At 47.4% G+C, this 19,278-nt stretch overlaps 2 protein-coding genes across 10 annotated transcripts in view; one reads left to right on the forward strand and one right to left on the reverse strand.

Annotated features, from left to right (window-relative positions):
- Positions 1–10,375, reverse strand: part of PRMT9 (protein arginine methyltransferase 9) — a 45,843-nt gene extending 35,468 nt beyond the window's left edge. Inside the window, exons 1-4 of one of the 8 annotated variants that reach the window (XM_053254171.1) lie at positions 10,272–10,351; positions 3,392–3,433; positions 1,409–1,628; positions 1,075–1,223 (exon numbers count right to left, since the gene is read on the reverse strand). In XM_053254171.1, coding sequence (XP_053110146.1) covers positions 1,075–1,223; positions 1,409–1,588 — 329 coding nt within the window. In that variant the 5' untranslated portion in view covers positions 1,589–1,628; positions 3,392–3,433; positions 10,272–10,351. Of the gene's footprint in view, positions 1–1,074; positions 1,224–1,408; positions 1,629–3,391; positions 3,434–6,848; positions 9,008–9,516; positions 9,740–10,055; positions 10,212–10,271 lie in introns of those variants that run through there. The other 7 variants (XM_053254169.1, XM_053254172.1, XM_053254168.1 and 4 more) reach the window with 7 other exon arrangements.
- Positions 10,376–16,756: 6,381 nt separating this feature from the next.
- ARHGAP10 (Rho GTPase activating protein 10) overlaps positions 16,757–19,278 on the forward strand; it is a 207,914-nt gene continuing 205,392 nt past the window's right edge. Inside the window, exon 1 of one of the 2 annotated variants that reach the window (XM_053254179.1) lies at positions 16,757–17,659. In XM_053254179.1, the coding sequence (XP_053110154.1) occupies positions 17,506–17,659 (154 nt within the window). In that variant the 5' untranslated portion in view covers positions 16,757–17,505. The remainder of the gene's footprint in view (positions 17,660–19,278) is intronic. The other variant, XM_053254181.1, reaches the window with a different exon arrangement.

A 19,278-nucleotide genomic window follows, 5' to 3' on the forward strand; every position in this document is an offset into this window, starting at 1 on the left:
AGCAGTAGTCCCCCAGCACCACCTTCTGGACCCTCCCCACAAGAAAGGACCGGAACCACTGCAATGCATTACCTCCGATTCCCATACTTGAGAGGTGGCCCAGAAGGATACCATGGTCGATGGTATCGAACTCCACCGAGAGGTCCAGCAGAACCAACAGGGATGCACTCCCCCTGTCTAGTTCCCGGCATAGGTCATCCACTAGAGCAACCAAAGCATATCCGGGGCAGAAGCCAGATTGAAAAGGGTCCAGATAATCCGTATCATCCAAGACCCCCTGACATGCTCTATCATCCAACCAGGTCTCCGTCACACATACCAGGTCAGCATGCTCATCCACAATCAAATCATGGATGAGAGATGTTTTAGCATTGACTGACCTGGCATTCAGCAGCAACACCCTAATCCTCAAGGGAGTGTTCTCAGAGCTCCCTGGAGTCAGAGGGTTGGGAGAAGAGCTGGAAAAAGGAACAGCCCCAATTGCCTGGACCGTTTTCCTCTGTAATGGCCTGCCCAACGTCCACTGCCATACCTCCCTCTGCCTGCTACCTGTGATATTGCTGCCCCCACTCCATCCCCGCTTTTCTGCTCTCCCAGACACATCCCCTCAGCCTAACCAAACACAGCTCCTCCGTTTAGTAAAAACGAGGCCCAGGACTCATGCTCTCTTCAAGCTCTCATGCTGGCTTCTTGATATGCATTTAGAGTTAAGGATTCCCACAAAATTATTTACAATACTGGGCATATGTGAATTTAAAACTAAAGGTATACATTCAATCAGATGCCTGCAAAGTTTTTAACTGAATGCAAACAGCACACAGCACAATCCTGAGCACATTTCCTCAGAAGTTGCCTCATTATCTTTAATGGGCTTATTCCCTAGTAAGTGTTCAAAGGATTGCAGCTTTAAATGAGTTTGAGAACTACAGTGATAGAATATTTAGTGGCTGACATCCTGACTAAATCACTCTATGGAACAAGTTAGTCATGATTATTAATTTCAATAGGGCTTCCAGTGAGTAATTTACACAGGAAGCCAGTTGGTGAAAATGCAGAGGAACAAGGATAAACTACCTGAAGAGATGCTCCCCCATGCTGTTACATATGACTTCATCATTAGGAAACAATTCCAGGGCATGCTCATAGCAGTCAAATAAATCTTGAGTTCGTGCAAGAGAATCCAGTTCTTCTGCCCACTTTAAAAGGGTAAACTGAAACGTTTCCTAAAGGAAAACCACACACCTAAATCAATCACAGAATAATAGATATACATAAATTCAGGTGTATACATGGAAATATTTTGTTTTAAGTTATGCAATGAACCTTGGGCACATTATTTTCGGACTGTAGGTACATATACTTCCACTTATCTGAAGAAGAAAAAGACTGAACACAAAAAAATCCTTACCTTAACATCACTTTTTAGCTCAGGAGCTAGATTTAGTACTAAGAGATAGTGTGCATACGCAGTTCCAAAGTCCTGATCCTCTAGACAATGCTGAGCACTTTGCAAAGATCTGGAGACTAATTCACGCCTTCCAGCTTCCTGACCAACTTTGTGCCTATGCCGAGATTTGCTATTAGGCATTTTGTTTTGTTTTTAATGAAGAGAACAATTTGATGTTTTCCTGCCAAAATGAAAACATTTACTATAAGATGTGAAAGCTACAAACAAATTATTGCACAAAGTTAAATTCCAAGTACTCTTTAGAGCTCAATGACTACAGAATGCACATGTTAAGTTTCTGTTTGTTTTTTTAATCCATCTGTTACTGATGAAGGCGTAATTCAATATATTCTACTAAAATTTGATTCTCTCTCTCTCTCTCTGTGGGCTGTGGTGAATTTAAATTGTTTCCTAGTGAACCAGAACAAAGTTATTTAAAATAACTATGTTCAGTACTCCCCTCACTGTCTAATTTTTACTAGAGCCGTATGAGAAGATATAAATTGGGTGGGATCCATGGGCAAGACGAGGATTGGGGGTGGGGGGGAATCCTGCTGGTATGAGCCTTAAGAACTCGTACCAAGAGCTAAGATCTAAGAGCTCATTTACAGGGTTGTGAATACTGGATGCCTGGTGGTTCACAACAGAAGCCCTGGGGCCAAGGGTGCAGGGGCAGAGAAGGGTTAGAGTGAGTCCTGAGATAAAAAGAGAAGATCAGTGGTCCCTCTAAATTTTTTCATCTCTGTGCGGAATGAGTTTTGTCCTGGGCGGCAGTATCAAGGCACTGTGTGCGCACATGCATTCAGAGTGGGGCCTTCCTGATTCAGCCTGAACGGGATCTAAAATTACTTGAGCGGCCATCAGAAAACTTGTGAGCGTGCACATGCCTTAGAGGGAACAGTGGTGAAGATGAGCCTCTACCCCCAACCCCAACTTTCTTCTTCTGAGAGGTGTGAGGAGAAAGCACCCAGCAAGAGGACCCCGCTCCCTCGGGGGCCCTAGGACATTTGTGTCTCCCCAGCCCTGTTCAATAGTGGCTACGCCCCTGTGGGGGGAGGGGAGGGGATTACAGAATCAGTGGAGGGGCACAGCTAAAGTCTAGGAAGAGCGCTGTTTATACAGGGTTCCACAATAGTAATAGTCCCTGCTAACTGAGCAAAGAGGTACTTTTCAAAATGATGGTTTTCTTTACTGAGCAGAGGGAGAGCAACTGGCCCTCTCCCACCCAGCACCACATCCCTCCAGCGGCTGTTGCTGGTGTCTATCTTATATTTCTTTTTTAGATTGTGAGCATTTCGGGGACAAGGAACTATATTTATTTACATTTCTTTATGTAAACCGCTTAGGGAACTTTTGTTGAAAAGCAGTATATAAATATTCAAAGTAGTACATTTCCCACCTAATGGCGCAGTGGGGAAATGCTTGACTAACAAGCAGAAGGTTGCCGGTTCGAATCCCTGCTGGTATTATATCAGGCAGCAGCGATATAGGAAGATGCTGAAAGGCATCATCTCATACTGCGTGGGAGGAGGCAATGGTAAACCCCATTTGTATTCTACCAAAAGAAAACCACAGGGCTCTGTGGGCACCAGAAGTCAAAACTGACTTGACAGCACACTTTACCTTAGTAGTATGTTGATCCTGTTTTTTTATTATAAGCACAAATTCTGTGATTTTAGATTAGTAATAGAAGCCAAACAGAAGTATGGGCTGCTACCTTATTTTATTTCTTATAAAGAACAGAATGGTTTGCATTTCCAGAATGAAAAGGGCTAGTAGTTTTACAATGAAACAGATTTCTGAAGAATCTACCTGTGGATTACACACTATTGTTACTAAATGTACATACTCATATACAAACCCCACTTGTACTCTAGCAAAAGAAAAGGACAGGGCTTTCTCCTGGGCGCCAGGAGTCAAAATCGACTTGACAGCACACTTTACCTTTAGGGGGAAAGATACTAAGTTGCCTGGAGAATCTTCACCCTGGAAATAGAGAAATTTGATGGGAAGAGAGCTGGTCGTAGCAAGCATGACTTGTCCCCTTAAGCTAAGCAGGATCTGCCCTGGTTGCATATGAAAGGGAGACCAGAAGTGTGAGCGCTGTAAGATATTCCCCTTAGGGGATGGAGCCGCTCTGAGAAGAGCATCTAGGCTCCAAGTTCCTTCCCTAGCATCTCCAAGATAGGGCTGAGAGAGATTGCAGCCTGCAACCTTGGAGAAGCCACTGCCAGCCTGTGCAGACAATACTGAGTGAGATGGACCTATGGTCAGACTCAGTATATGGCAGCTTCCTATGTTCCTATATGATTTGGTTCAAGTCTTCTGTGCCCTAGTAGTCACTCTACTTGATGCTCATAGCACTTTCTGTCATCGAGATACACCATGAAATATGTTATAATAATATTTAGGAATGCAAGTGCCCATTGCTGTGAAGAAATGAGCTTAATAAAGAACAGAAGTAATGCAATCATTAAAATATATTGAAGGAATTTCACTCAGACTCTTAAAAACAAACAGTAAAATTAGCTGGTTAGGATAAACCCAGTTGACTGGAACGCAGTGTATAAACTACAAACAACTGTACAAATGCAGGTTCTTTTTCAGATTATAAGTGTAAGTATGCCACATAAGCTACTAGAGTATTTATTTGTTAAATTTCTATAGTGCCTTTCACTAAACAATCTCAAGGCAGTTCACACAGAAGTTAGTATGGGAGTAGTGTGGGAGGGAGGCTGGAATGTGTATTCCACATGCAAAGGAGCGTATTATACATACTCACTATAGAGCGAGAACTAGAAGCATCACCCCCCCAGAAGAGAAGAAAGGAGGCACCAAAACGACTAAATATGGCGTTTATATTTTTACTGCGATCCTGACAGGATCGGCTCGCATGGCAATGGGGATGACTAGGGCTGTTTAAAATATCAGCTGCAATCGGGTAATTTTTCTCCTAAGCATTCAAACACATTTGGAAGCTATTAATCAGCACATTTTATTCGTAGCGTAGCATCTTACTTCCTAAATACCAGCATGCTCCGAACCTCTCTGTTCAAGACAAGAACAGAGAGCATTACTCAGTTAAGCCCACTTGGCACGAACTTGGCCTGCTCCAAGCAACATGCATAGGAGGGAGGGATGCCGCGTGAAAAGAGATGCTGTTGGTTTGGACGGGCGGCGCGCTTGCAGAGTGGCTGAAACAAGCAGACACACAAACACATCTTCTTCTTCTTCTTCTTCTTCCTGTGGATGGTAATGGCATACCAGGACCGTATGATCCCACTAACGCCACCTACTGGAAGACCGATAAAAGAGCTCTAGTGGTTGAATCAATAAAGAATTATAAACGTTCAGATAAATGCGACGACTTGAGAAAATTCCATAAAAGCGAGACTGCCTGTTTCCAACCTCGTCGATCCAAAAACAACTCTCGGATAGACCTACCGCTAAAACCAGCGGAATGAAGAGAGTGAAGAAAACCAACACGATCGTCACTAAAACGGATACAATCCCATAAAAGATGGTCCACAGTTTCAGAAACCCCACAAAACTGGCACAGATCATCCCCTGATTTTCCAAGAAGGAACAACCTATCCCCAGTCAAGAAGTGACCCGACAGCACCCTGAACAAAGAGACTTGCCGAGACCTACCCAAGACACCAAACAAGCTAAAATCATCCAACTTCGGGCAGAAAGCATAAACCCTTCGACCCGTGGAGTCCACATCCCAATCCGCCTTCCAGACCTTCCGCAATTCTGACCGTACCCAAGACCTAACCTCCATGCCATTAAATGGGATTCTGCAATCCACATCCGGGCGATCCAAGCAAGTTCATTACCAAAGATCCCAACATGGGACCGTACCCAACGAAACTGGATGAAAACCCCCCCCAAATGGAGTAAGTTACTCAGGATCCAGATCTCAGATACAACGGGGGATTTATTCAAAAAAGCACCCCCTTGAATAGCCTGCAAACCGGACATAGAGTCTGACAAAATCATATACCTCCCAGGGGGCATTCCCTGGATCCATTCCAGAGCTAAGAGGATTGCGGTGAGTTCTGCCGTCATAATACTGACACCCCCAGTCAACCTATATCCCCTCCTCATGTCCAAACTGGGAACAACAAATGCCGCAGACACCCTATCTCCCTGGATGGCCCTGGAACCGTCTGTATAGATCTTGCAAAACCCAGAATCCGCTGATAACCGTTCTAATGCCAGAGATTTTAACACAGCGTCGGACTCCCAAAAAGGCCCCCCCCGAACCATCCAGCAAAACCTCAGGGGGACTATACAACCAGATTGGATAGACCAAAGGCACATTTCGCGTCTGCCGTAGCCCCTCAGTGAGATCCGACTTAAGCCATCTGATCAATCTCACTGCATGAGGGCAACGACCTCCATCAAACTTCCCAGGATCACTAAACTCCCAGCATTGGTCATACACGGAGCCCCAATTCCCAAATGAAAAATCCCGGAGCCGGTTCCATAGCACAATATCCAGGTATTCCCGACGCAATGCCCCAGGCATCTCACCAGTCACCCCCCGGAGAACACTACAAGGAGTAGTAGGGAAAGCCCCACAAACAGTCCGGAGAGCCGTAGACTGTATAACATCCAACTTGTGCAAAGTAGATTTAGAAGCTGATGAGAAGGCCTGACATCCATAGTCCATTACCGAGCGAACCATGGCACGATACACCAACAGAAGAGACCCTCGGTCCGCACCCCAAGAATTACCAGAAATACCTCGCAGTAAATTGAGACGTGGCCTACAATGATCTTCAAGGGAATGAACATGGGGGATCCACGTCAGTTTGGAGTAAAAAACTACTCCCAAAAAATGGAATTCAGCAACGAGTTCAATATAAGAGCCGTACAAAAACAAGCTGGGAGCCACCGATACTGAACGACGTGTAAAAATCATCCCCTTCGACTTCGAAGGTGAAAACTTGAAGCCCCACTCGTTCCCCCAAGCCTCCAAAGCAAGGAGAGCCTTATTCATTTTTTCCACAACGCTACCCAAATTTTTACTCCTATACCAGATCGCACAATCATCTGCATATATACTGCAGGCCACGCCTTGTGGCAAAACTAGAGGCAGGTCATTCACCATCATGTTGAACAAAGTAGGGCTCAAAACGCTGCCCTGGGGGATCCCATTTTGAATTTCACGGGGCTCAGAAACCGAGTCCCGGACTCGGACTTTAATACGCCTGCCCTCAAAAAAGGACAACAGCCACCGAAAGAGTCTTCCTTTTATACCACAACAATGCATTTTGTACAGCAAGCCCTCCCTCCAAACCATATCGTATGCTTTCTCAAGGTCCAGAAATGCCACAACCAAAAACCCCTTCAATTGGAAGGTCTTATGTATATCAGTTTCCAATCGGCTCACCTGGTCCAAAGTGCCACGACCCTTCCGAAAGCCGCTCTGAAAGTCTGTAAGCAACTTATTCTTCTCAAGATACGACATCAGGCGATCATTAATCATCCGTTCCATGAGTTTACAGAAACAAGAAAGTAAAGCTATGGGGCGATAGGACGTTGGTTCCGACAAATTCTTGCCCGGTTTGCTCATAGGAACCATGATGGCATCTTTCCAGGATAGTGGAACAACACCCGCCTCCCAAATCAGGTTATATAATCGTAACAAAAGCTGAACTGAGTCCTCAGGTAAGTGTCGAAGAATTTCATAACTGATGCCATCCTCACCGGGGGCCGACCGCCTCCCTAGACATATAGCCCTACGAAGCTCCCAATGAGAAAAAAATGCATCAAGCTCGCATTCCAAATAAGGAGCAGACACGTCAAAAACTGTCCTGTTACTTTCCAAGAAGGCCGCCTGACGTTGCACAAAGGAAGCCGGCCTATTTTCCGAGCTACCAACTTGTTGAAATAAATCAGCAAGCGTTTCGGCCTTTTCCACATCCGAAACAGAAACAGAGCCATCGGCCAACACCAAAGCAGGAACACCTCTCATCTTTGGATAAACCCCATTCATCTTCCGAATCTGCCTAAAGACGTTCCCAACAGGAACGTCTACTGACAACCTGTCACAATAGGACCTCCAGCTCTTCCTCTTCGCCGACCGAACAACCAACTTCACTTTAGCCCTCAAACGCTTGTATACAAGCAGATCAGCCCCAGACATAGTATGTTTAGCTTTCCTAAAAGCACGATTCCGTGCTTGGACAGCCAGTTTACAATCTTCTGACCACCAGGGGACCAAACGACGGGATGTACCCTGAGCTCCAGATCTGGGAACAGCAAGAGAGGCTGCCCTAAAGACACCAGACGAAACAATGTCAGCGAGCTCCTCTACTGGAGCTGAGGCTGGGGCCAACGCCAACTCCTGTGTACAGGAGGTCTGGAACAGATTCCAGTCAGCCTTCGTATAATTCCAACGAAGGCCCAAGGAGCACTGCTCAAAAAGCCCCTGCTCTCCAAACTGCAATAAGGTAGGAAGATGGTTGCTTCCCATATGAAGATCAGATAGAACTTCCCAAGAACATTTCCCAGCTATTGAGCTAGAAACTATTCCCAAATCCAAAAAAGACATCTGTCCAGAACTAGAATCAAACCTGGTCGGAATGTCATCATTAAGAATCACAAAACTATGGTCAGCACAGAACGCCTCCAAAACCTTTCCATTAGAATCAAGTCTAGAATTGCCCCACAGAGGATTATGACTATTAAAATCCCCACAAAAAATAACCGGACCCTGAACACCATCAAGCAGTGTCTCCAATAATTCCCTAGAAATAAGCCGGCACAGGTTATATATATTTACTATCCTAACCGGCACTGACAATCCTACCAGCGGAATTTCGATAGCCAAAACCTCAATCTCCTCGGTCCTAACATCAACTTCCAAATAGTTCAAACCTTCTAAAATACCCAAAGCTACACCACCTCCTCGTCCCTCAGTCCGGACTTTGCGTAAAAAATCGTAGCCAGACAATCGGAAGGCCAAGGAAGGGGCCAACCAAGTTTCCTGAATGCAAACAACCAAAGGAGGAAATGAACTAGTCGATAAAACATACTTCAATTCTTGGCCGTGAGCGCAAAGGCTGTGAGCGTTCCAACTGAAAATAGACAGAGACCGCAACCTAGGATACAGAGTGACCCAGCTCTGCACATATCTGGCCAGCTGTCACAGAACCCATACCTAAATACTTTTCAGCTGCCTTCAATATTATTGCTAACTTCTCAGAACGCCGTTCAGTCTGGGCAGTGCAATTTATTACCTCTACCATAAATGCCAAAAACTTCTCTTTGGCGGGGAAACGGCAAGCTGCCCCTCCATCCAGCACCACAGAGTGGGAAGGAAAAGAGGAAGAAGGTGGCGGAGGACCCCCAACTCCCTTCAGCACCTCACCAGCCTCCCTATGTCGCTTAACAGCAGCTGAATAAGAGATGTCATGCTCTATCCTAAGCGCCTGGACCTCCCAGGCCTGCTTAGAAACCACACAGCCTCGATATCCCGGGGTATGGGCACTGCCACAATTACAACACTTCGCAGGCAGAAGACTCTCGCATTGTTTTATAGAATGTGCGTCACCGCACTTCCCACAACGCACCTGGCTGCGACAAACCGCGGCTACATGACCAAATCGTTGGCAATTATAACAACGCAAGGGGGAGGGAACAAAGGGGGGAACCCTGAAGATCTGGTATCCTATAACCACCTCTTTAGGTAACTCCAAACCTCCAAACTGGGCAAGAACCGTAAAGAAAGGGAGGGCATTACCCTCCCGCCTAGCTGACAGGCGCTTCACTCCAGAAACAACGCCTTCCCCTAAGTACTTCTGAATGTCCTCATCCGAGATACTAAGAGGAATGCCCAGTATCACCCCCTTCTTAAAGGCCTGATGCAATGGAGCCTGACAAGAAACCTTTAACTTACCCAAGGATGACAAGCGCAGAAGCTTATCAAACTGTTCTTTATGAACACATTCTACCAGCAAATCGCCAGATTGAAGGCGTCTAGCCCTGGAAACGTCACCCAAAGCTTTCCGTAACCATTCAGCCAGTTTAATAGGATTAGTATCTCCAATCCTTACTTCCTTATTAACTGCCTTCACCACAGCTGATAGCGGTCTCACAGTATCCTCCCTCCTTCCTGAGGCCCCAGCCGGGTAGTCCACAGAGCCGCTGCGCTTCTTTTTGGCACGAGCCTCCTCCGGGGGAGGGCCGCCCTCCATATCCCCACCCAAACGACGACCCTTCCCTTTTCCTTGTGTCATCCCCTCCATCTCCATCCCCTCCTCCATCGGCGCAGTCAAGCAAACTCCGCCTCCTCACTGCAAACAGCGACCGGGTAGCCCCCTCTGACAGAGGCAGAGCCAACGCAATACCCCCACCCCACCTATTACCAAACCGCTGTACCCAAAAGAAGCAAAAAAGGAGAAATACCCCACGTTCACCAACACTCACAGCCAACCAAACAGTCAAACACTCCCAACCGACAAGGCGCCCACCACCATCGCGCGCCGGGGAATAAAGCCGCCCCGCGCCAGCTCGCCCGAGGAGGCCGCTCTCCACATCACACAAACACATCCAAGGAGACTAGCAGACAAGACGCTGTTGCCGGACCAGTCACCTACTCAGTGGTGATCCTTCCGGGCGGAGTTTGCAGGAGTCGGCCAGGTCAACTCAAGGCAAGAATCCGCCGACTCCACCGGAAACTCAAAGCCGCCATCTTACAGCAGGGTGAGAGGCACATGACGTATCGCGAGAACTGTAACCAGGTCAAGGTGCCGTGGCGTGATCAACAGGATTAACCGAAAGCAAAGGGTTCCCAAAGCCGTCTGCTGACCTGAAGCTTTTCGTGACGGTGTAAAAGCGAGAGTGGCACCACCAGCACCAGCACCAGCACCGAAAAACCGTTGCTCTTATCCAAGTACGCATGCGCAAACCACTTTCTTTGCCCTCACTTCTCCCCTTCGGCGTACGAAGGTTTGCGCATGGGCAGACAAGAGACGGAGTCAGTGCTGCCTTTAGCTTTTGTCTCAGTTTCTTAGAAGTGGACAACATTGCAGCTAGCCGTGCTGATCCATGGGGGGCACAGGGGGGTGGGGAGCAAAATTAGCAAGAGTTGTTATTATTTATTATTTATTTATTTGACGCATTTTTATACCGCCCCAACCCAAAGTCTCAGGGAGGTTTACAATCAAAGAAAAACAAAACCTTAAAATCAATTAAATTCTAAAAACAGTTTAAAACAAACAAATAAATAATCCAAAATTTAAAAAGTTGCAAAGTTAAAAAGCTAAAAGGCCTGGGTAAAAAGACACTTTAGACACTTTTTAAAAGCCATTAGAGATGGGGAGACTCTTATTCCCACAGGAAGCGCATTCCAAAGTCTCGGGGCAACAACAGAGAAGGCCCGTCCCTGGGTGGCCACCAGATGACATGAAGGTAACCACAGACGAGCCTCCCCTGATGTACGCAGTGGACGATGGGGATCATGCAGAAAAAGACGCTTTCTTAAATACCGTGGGCCTAAGCTGTTTAGGGCTTTATAGGTTTTAACCAGCACTTTGTATTTTGCCTGGAAACTTATTGGCAGCCTTATTAGGATCAACACGAAGGTCATACAACAGCGAGCCAGCTCTTTGAAACAAAACACACACACACCCAAAAAGGGGGGGGGGAAGAGAGAAAGGAAGATGCTGTTTTCCCCCCAAGCTTTTCTATCAGGCCCAACAACATCTTTCTCTCCCCACCCCTTTCCTTGTTGAAGAGAACTGGAAGGCTGGCTGTGATCTTTTACTTGCTGCTAACGAAAGTATAACCACTATAAAACTATTAGTGCTCTGATTTGAGTTCTGTGGACTATAGCCAAGGGTTTGCCTGCATCCAGTATATGTAATGAAATGACAACTCCAGTGCAGTAGATGGGGACAGACATTTTTTTTGCAAGGATTTCTCTCCAGAGTCTAAATCAAAGCAAAACGCCAAATATGTCTCGCTGACATTGAACAACAAACAGTGCCTCCAAAGCTCTATACTCTTATTGAATGCTATGGGACTAGTCCTGGACTGTTTCAGCATAAATAGGTTTGAGCTAAAAACTGACATCTTGAAATCATTTAAAGTATATTTACAGTACTTTGGAATGAAGACTTTGTGAATTGCAACCAAATGAAAGAAGAGCAAGAGTGAGCGGTTAATGGAAAGGGAACAACTCAAGCCTATATAGGCTAGATATATTTACAGTCCCACTTCATGCTTCTTAATTGGAGGGGTGGGGAGCAGTGTTCCCTCTAACAGGAATTCCCAGATATTGTTGACTACAACTCCCATAATCCCTAGCCAAAGGCCATTGCAGCTGGGGATGCTGGAAGTTGTAGTGGGAATATGGGAATCCCCGTTAGAGGGAACACTAGTGGGGAGGCACACAGGAACACTACAGTGACTGCAAATATGTTCTGGGCAGAAATTATGTAGGCAAGTAAGATCACATCATTCTATCCGGCAATATGCAAGACAATGAAGGGCACAAACCATTCCTCAGATAGAATGGAAAGTTAGGAAACTTTTAGCTAGATGAAACAAGAAAGTAGGTTTGAGATCAGTTTGTTTCCATACCAAACTCAAGGTGCTGGTGCTTATCGTTGAAAAGTCCTTTACAGCCTGGGTAAAGTATACTTAAGGTATACTTGTCTCAAGGGGTTGCCTCTAGGAGCATCTGTCACCTCCTGCACACTGCTACCACCTCTGGCGTCCTCCTGCCTTCATGTAGCACTCGTGTCTGGCTCTTTCAGGGAGTGGGTAGGTGGGCTGAGAGGAAACAGCGTATCTCCCTGCTCATCTGCAAGTACCAACTGGGAAGAGGCTGACTCAGGGCACACGTGAGCCCTCTTTTTCCTAGCTGGTTCTGGTGTTGGTAAGAAGCTGGATGCCCCTTTCTTCCTCTCTCCTTCGCTGGAGAGAGGGAAATGGCCATCCAGCCCCTAACCACTGCATGAGCTGGCTTGCAAGTGGCTGTGGGGCCGTGGGCAGCAGGAGGAGCTGTGACAATGGCAGCAAACCTTCACAAGCAGTGGCAGGGTGGTGGGAAGGAAGAGTGGTAGCAAGGTGCTGCAGGCAAGTGACAGCAGGTAGGCAGAGCAGCAGCAAAGCAGTGGGAGGCGTGGCGGCAACGGCAGCAAGGCTCTGAGAGCAGTGGCGGGGCAGCAGGTGGAAGAAGTGGCAGCAACTCTGGCCGTGAAGTCAGGGCTCCACAAGCGGCGGTGGGGTAACGGCTGGGAGAAACAGCAGCAATGGCAGAGGGGCTCCAGAAGCAGGGGTGAGGCAACAGGAGGGAGGAGTAGCAGCAAGGCAGCAAGGTTCCACAAGCAGCGGCAGGGTGGGAGGTGGGAGGAACGGTGGCAAGTTGCTGGAAGGGCGGCAAAGCACTGCAAGGGCAGTGAGTGGGAGGAATGGCAGGAATGCAGGCCAAGCTCTGCAAACAGCAGTATGTGGGAGCAGCAGGAAGGGTGGCAAGGGGTCACAAGCGGCAGTGGGCAGAAGGAGCGGCAGCAATGGCAGCAAGGCTCCTGTAGCAGATGCGGCAGAGAATTCCGCAAGTTGATTATGCGTTGTGTGAAAAAGTACTTCCGTTTGTTGGTCCTAGTTTTCCTGGCAATCAGTTTCATGTGTTGAGAGCTGGTTATTCATTCTTTCATTATTCATTATTTTTCATTCATTTTTAACCTTGTCTCCTAGCTAAGTAGGGTCTGCCTTGGTTACATATGAATGGGAGACCACATGTGAGCACTGTAAGATATTCCCTTTATGGGATGGAGCTGCTCTGGGAGAGCATCTAGGTTCCAAGTTCCCTCCCTGGCTTCTCCAAGATAGGCCTGAGAGAGATTCCTGCCTGCAACCTTGGAGAAGCCACTGCCAGACTGTGAAGACAACACTGAGCTAGGCCGACTAATGGTCTGACTCAGTATACGGCAGCTTCGTATGTTCCTATATACCAGACTGTACAAAGTCTTTACAGATTATATGGTGCAGAAGTTAAAGATGGCCCCCTTAACTTGCAATTTCAATTCTTTTTAGTGCATGAGTGAAAATGCAAAGCAAAGAAAATGCAAAGCATCTTCACTCTCAACTTAAACCAAATATTTTTGGATTACTGAGTTTCCAGGTGCCTTAAAAAGGGAAATCTGATTAGACACTATGGGGAAGAGCGACATACCCATGTTGATTAAGTGGAGTCTTCCCATTCTTAGGCAGCATAACCTTGATGTAAAACCTTTGTGTTGAAAGGCACTCTCCTACCACCTTAATGCCACCACAAGGCCCTGGTCATCTTGCTTCTGCCTTGCATTCCCTGGTAAGTACCAGGGTAAGTACCACCCTGGTAAGTTCCTTGGTAAGTACCACCTCAATGCTGTCATACGTGCCTTCATAAGTCTATTTGTCACCCTGCCCCCATTGCCTCATCTAGCTTGTAAGGACCCGTTACCTTGCCCCGAGCTGGACTCCCTCATAAGCATTCACCCTAGCTTTGAGTTCTTTTTCACAACCTGTTGCCACCTTCTTGCATTTTTTCACAAGTTCATATACTACTCCACCGCAGCCATGGAAACAGCACTGGGAGGAAGTATACTTCCCTGATGCCACCATGTGCTTTTCCAATGCCCTTGTGTGAATTCTCAGCCCAGTGGGCCCTACACCAGATGAACTGGTGTAAATACCCAACTATACTAGAGATGTCCACCATGGAAGCAGCACAGGGGGCGGCGGAGGATGCTACAGATTCATTGGGACTGCAGTGCCCAATGATCAACAGCTCTAGTAGCCAACATGTTTTGCAGAATTTGTCAATTTTTTAACTGCAGCATCAGTTAAAATATTTTAACTGCTGCATCAGTGCCCCCCCCAGACAACTCCTCTGGAGGGGGCAAGTGTTAAAAATAAATAAATAAATAAAATCATGAACCCGGGGGGCCAGGGGGAGGTGGTTTCAGTCCAGGGTTGGACCGAAGAGGGGTTTGGGCCGGTTTGACTCTGAACAGTCGAACTAAACACATTTGACGTCAAACACATTTGCACATCCCTAACAAGCACCAGCCAAACATGTGAAGAGGGTTGTGTGATGCACCAAGAGCACATCCGCCCTGACATCACTGAAGGATGTCCTGATGCACTGTCAGGGTGCCCTTCGTTGCATGAGGGCGCTGTTAAACTGAATGGACCATTTAGGATGAGCCATTTGGATGAACAGCCTGCACATGCAAATGAAGGTCTCCCTGACAGCACATCGGGATGTCCTTTATAGATATCAGAACGGGTGTGTTCTTGGCATATTGCCACCCTCTTCACATGTTGGGTCCATGTTCATCAGAACCAGCCCTGTGGCTTTCCCTAATTGTAATATTGCATCTATATATGTTATGAATAACCACCCCACGCCATAGTTATGTTTCCTTTTCCTAAGTGTGTGTGTGTAGGAAGGATGTGTGTGCTCACATTTTTATCATGTGTTTTTGAGCTGCTTGGAAAAATACCATCCGAACTGTCCTTTAGTTTCTTAGCCCCTACACACCAGCTTCATGTATCCACCTACATATTGAGTTCTAATAGTGACAATTCATTCCAAGTGCCAACTTCTATAACATGAGTGATGAACATGCAGAGGGTTTTGTCCATTATTATTATGGCCCATGTAAAACCATATCCCTGAGCATTCATAGGCAGGCCTCAAACTTTCTTTTGGTTAAGGTTAGTTTTTATCTGCTGTCTACCTGACTGGTAGAGGTGCCACAATGGCTTGCAACCAGGGTCAGCCCATCAACTAGGCGAACTATGTGATTGCCTAGGGTGCCATGCAGAAAGGGGCATCAAAGGTCACATGCCGCCCCATAAGCTGAAAGTATAGTCAGTTAGGGCACTGACGCTTTCCTGCCGCTCCAAAGCTGACAGTTGCAGCAACAAGGATAATAAGAGGGTGGGTCACCATTCATCAGGGTGGGAGAGCGCCTCCCATAATCCGAGCAAGTAGATGAGTGAGCATGCAGGTGAGTGAGTGAGTGGTCCCCATCCCCCGTCGCTCACACACTTGGTCTCCTTGCTGCTTCTGCCCAGCAGAGAGCCAGCGTGGTGTAGTGGTTAGAGTGATGGACTAGGACCAGGGAGACCCGAGTTCAAATCCCCATTCAGACATGATACTAGCTGGGTGACTCTGGGCCAGTCACTTCTCTCTCAGCCTAACCTACTTCACAGGGTTGTTGTGAGGAGAAACCCAAGTATGTGGTACACTGTTCTGGGCTCCTTGGAGGAAGAGCGGGATAGAAAATGTAAAATAATAATAAATAATAATAATAATAATGGGCAGCCGGCTTGCCACAGCACATTATAATGACCTTGCTGTGTCATGCAGCGTCATAATGTACTGCAACACACCAACTGCTCCAGCAGTTGCAGGTATGGCGGGCAGAGGTAGTGGGTGACCAGGTGGGTGATGGGGACTGCCTGCCTGGTTGACAAGAGGCACCCACCTGCATGGGTGAAAAGGGTGGAGGGCACCCCAAACCAGGCTTTGCCTGGGGCGGCATTCCTTGGGGTTGCCCTGCTTGACACTGCTGTTTGAAAGCATTTGATAGCCGTATAAACAATAAAAACCATTTCATCCATCTTATGATTGTTGATCCTAGCCCTGGGGATATTTTACAGAAAAATGGGTTATACATTTCCACGCTAAGTAAACAAATGTGTATACTAACTTTCCAGGATATAATGTATATTACAGACCTAAAAAGACATCAGCATACATACCTCTGCTACCTGAGCAAAGAGGCACCTTTTAAAGTGCTGATTCGCGTATACGTAATTGAGGGAGAGCACCTGGTTCTATCCAACCGCGGCACAGCATCTCTCCAGTGGCTATTGGTGTCTACCTTATGTTTCTTTTTAGATTGTGAGGCATTTGGGGACAGGGAACCATCTTATTTATTTATTATTATTTTCTATGTAAACCGCTTTGGAAACTTTTGGTGAAAAGCAGTATATAAATGGTAACAGTAGTAGTAGTAGAAGATTTAAAAACAGAGTAAAAGTGACTGACTGATTGATTAAGTGCCATCAAGTCGGTGTCGGCTCTTAGCAACCACATAGATAGTTTCTCTCCAGGATGATCTGTCTTTAACTTGGCCTTTAGGGTCTCTCAGTGGTGCATTCACGGTTGTCGTAATCGAAATAATAATAATAATGAAAACAATAAGAAGCCATATTAAAACTCATCAGAAGTGAATTGAGGTATTATTTTAACGGCAGCGGAGCTGACTCTGTCGGAGAACAACGAGGCACCACGGAGAGACACAGGCGTCGGTGCGAGTAACAATCGCGGCTGGAAGCCTAGGGAGTTTGGCCGGAGGTGAGAAGAAGACTTGCCTAGGCCCGGCGAAGGCCCTCTCCTTCGCACACCGGAGCGTGTCAGCAGCAAGACCTGGATAGCAGTGGGCGGAGCCGGCAGGGTGGGGGGGGGGGGAAGGTCGGGTGTTTTTTCTGGACGGGTCTCTCGTGTGGGAAGAATGGGAGGCGGAAAAGGAGAGGGCCGGCCCCGGGTGGGACCTCAGGGCGGTCGAGAGGCGGGATTTGGGCCTCTCTGGGCGGAGTCGCCTCCTTCCACGGAGTGGGCTGGGATGCAGACAGGAGAAGCCGCTTCTTTCTCCCCCCTTCACCTCCCGTCGCCGGTTTCTGTCGGAGGGCTGTTGGTGCGCGCCTCGAGCTCGACGCGGGCCGCCTAAGAAGCGTCCCGAGTGGCTGCCCAGCTGGCGGCGAGACGAGTCCCTTCCCTCGGGCAAACGCCTCCTCCGCACGCTCCCTCTCCCTGCGGTGCGCTCGTTGGCACCGAAGCCACCGGGCTCTCATGCTGCTGTGCTTGGGGAGGTGCTGTGCTGCCCTGCTGCCTGCTTTGCCCTGGTGAGGCGCTGTGGGAACCGCGCTGCTCTGGAAGAAGAGACGGCGCTTGCTGCTGCTGCTGCTGCTGCTGCTGCTCCCGGTGAAGAGGGATCATTTGCGCAGAGTACCTTGGTGGTGCTACCGCCGCTGCCGCCATGGGACTGCAGCCCTTGGAGTTCAGCGACTGCTACCTGGACAGCCCCTGGTTCCGGGAGAGGATCCGAGCCCACGAAGCGGAGCTGGAAAAAACCAACAAGTTCATCAAGGAGCTGCTCAAGGATGGAAAGAGCCTCATCGCCGCCACCAAGAGTGAGTCTCGAGAAGTTGGGGAGGAGGAGGAGGCGGGGATGAGCCGGGGGCTGTGTGGGTATGGCATTAACCGCGCGGCCAAGGCTCAGCTGCAGCAAAGTCCATCCTTGGACTTGCCACGAAAAGCCTGTCCTGCCCCTACAAGGTCTGCGGGCGCTGTTGTTGCTGTCGCCCACGCCACGGCGGCGCTTTCAGCTGCGCTTCTTTGGGCAGAAAGGGCGGGTAGCGGCACATCTTGCAAACAGCTTAGGGTTTCCTGGCCGGGTGGCTGAGCTGCAAAGTGAGAAAGCGACAAGCAGCATCTGCAAAAGGTGCCGAGACGTGCTGCTTGCCTGCCTTTTAAAGTTTCTTTTAGTTCTGATTTTCTTGTCTGCTAGCTACTGAATAACGATAATAGGTCAAGTTTGAACTGTGGCAGAGCTTGTGTTTCTTACCCTTTAGCAGTTTCTGTAACTTGCAGAATGGAAGCTGAATTTACTAGCACAATATATATTGGTCTTGGCGCGCGTGCTATCCTAAGCATGGACGACTACAAGATTTACAAACACCAAAAGGAGTTTCCATAAAAAGGAAAGCTTCCTGCTGACAGCAAGATTTTGCATGCCGCACATCTTTGTTGCATCAGTTATAGCTGGGAAACTTTCGAACAGATGATACTTAAAGCCTTTTGGCTTCCCTTTTGGGAAGTAGTATAAACAAACCTCTTTGGTAATACATAGTCTAGCTGCACTCCAAGTGCTGCCATTGACTTTTTAATTTCATATCCTTATCCTGTCTTCACAATATGCAAATACATTCCCATAGCCTATATAATTTCGGATGACATTAACGCCTTTGGTATCCAGAGAGAAGTTTCTGAGGTTGATATATGTATGCAAAATGTGGGTTACATTATGGGATTTGTGGCTTGTTTATCTTGGAATGTTTCTGTTGTGTCAACACTGTTGATTTAAAAAGAGTTCTAGGAATTCACATATAATTAATTTTAGTTGGTATTTGATTTGTATTGTTCACAGATCTATCTACAAAAACATGCATGTATTCTGGAACCAAGAAGGTGATATATTCAATCATATTGATGAGGAATTCCAACAGATTATAAATGCAATAAAAGAATAGGCCAAAACTCTGCTCTTCAGTTGCCTAAGCCACAATGCTGTGCACACGGATTTACATGCAGACTAAATTATTCCTGAGTAGTCCTTGACATCAGGAGTATAGCTATAACTGAGCTGATGGGTTCAAAGAACCTGGGCCCCCAGCTCCTGAGAGGCCCCCAGCTCTACCCCTCGCTATTTTCTTCATTATCTCCCTCCCTCTGAGGGGCCGCCAGAGAGAGGGTCGAACACAGGCCCCCTTCTCTCCTAGCTACGCCCCTGCTTGACATTAAGTAGTCCTTTAGAGTAATAATATTGAGTAACTTAGTCTGAAGGAGTGAGGAGGGGGGCATACCTTCATCTTCTGCTTGAGGGCTTTCTAGAGGACCACTGTGGAAAACAGGGTACTGGACTAGCTAGGCCTTAGGCCAGATCCAGCAGAGTTCTTAGGTTGTTACTATGTCAGCCCCTTTACTTAACAATAAGTTTGATTTCAGTGCATGCAGATCTGTACACATAATC

This window comes from Hemicordylus capensis, chromosome 5 (assembly GCF_027244095.1).
Source record: "Hemicordylus capensis ecotype Gifberg chromosome 5, rHemCap1.1.pri, whole genome shotgun sequence".
Taxonomy (NCBI): Eukaryota; Metazoa; Chordata; class Lepidosauria; order Squamata; family Cordylidae; genus Hemicordylus; species Hemicordylus capensis.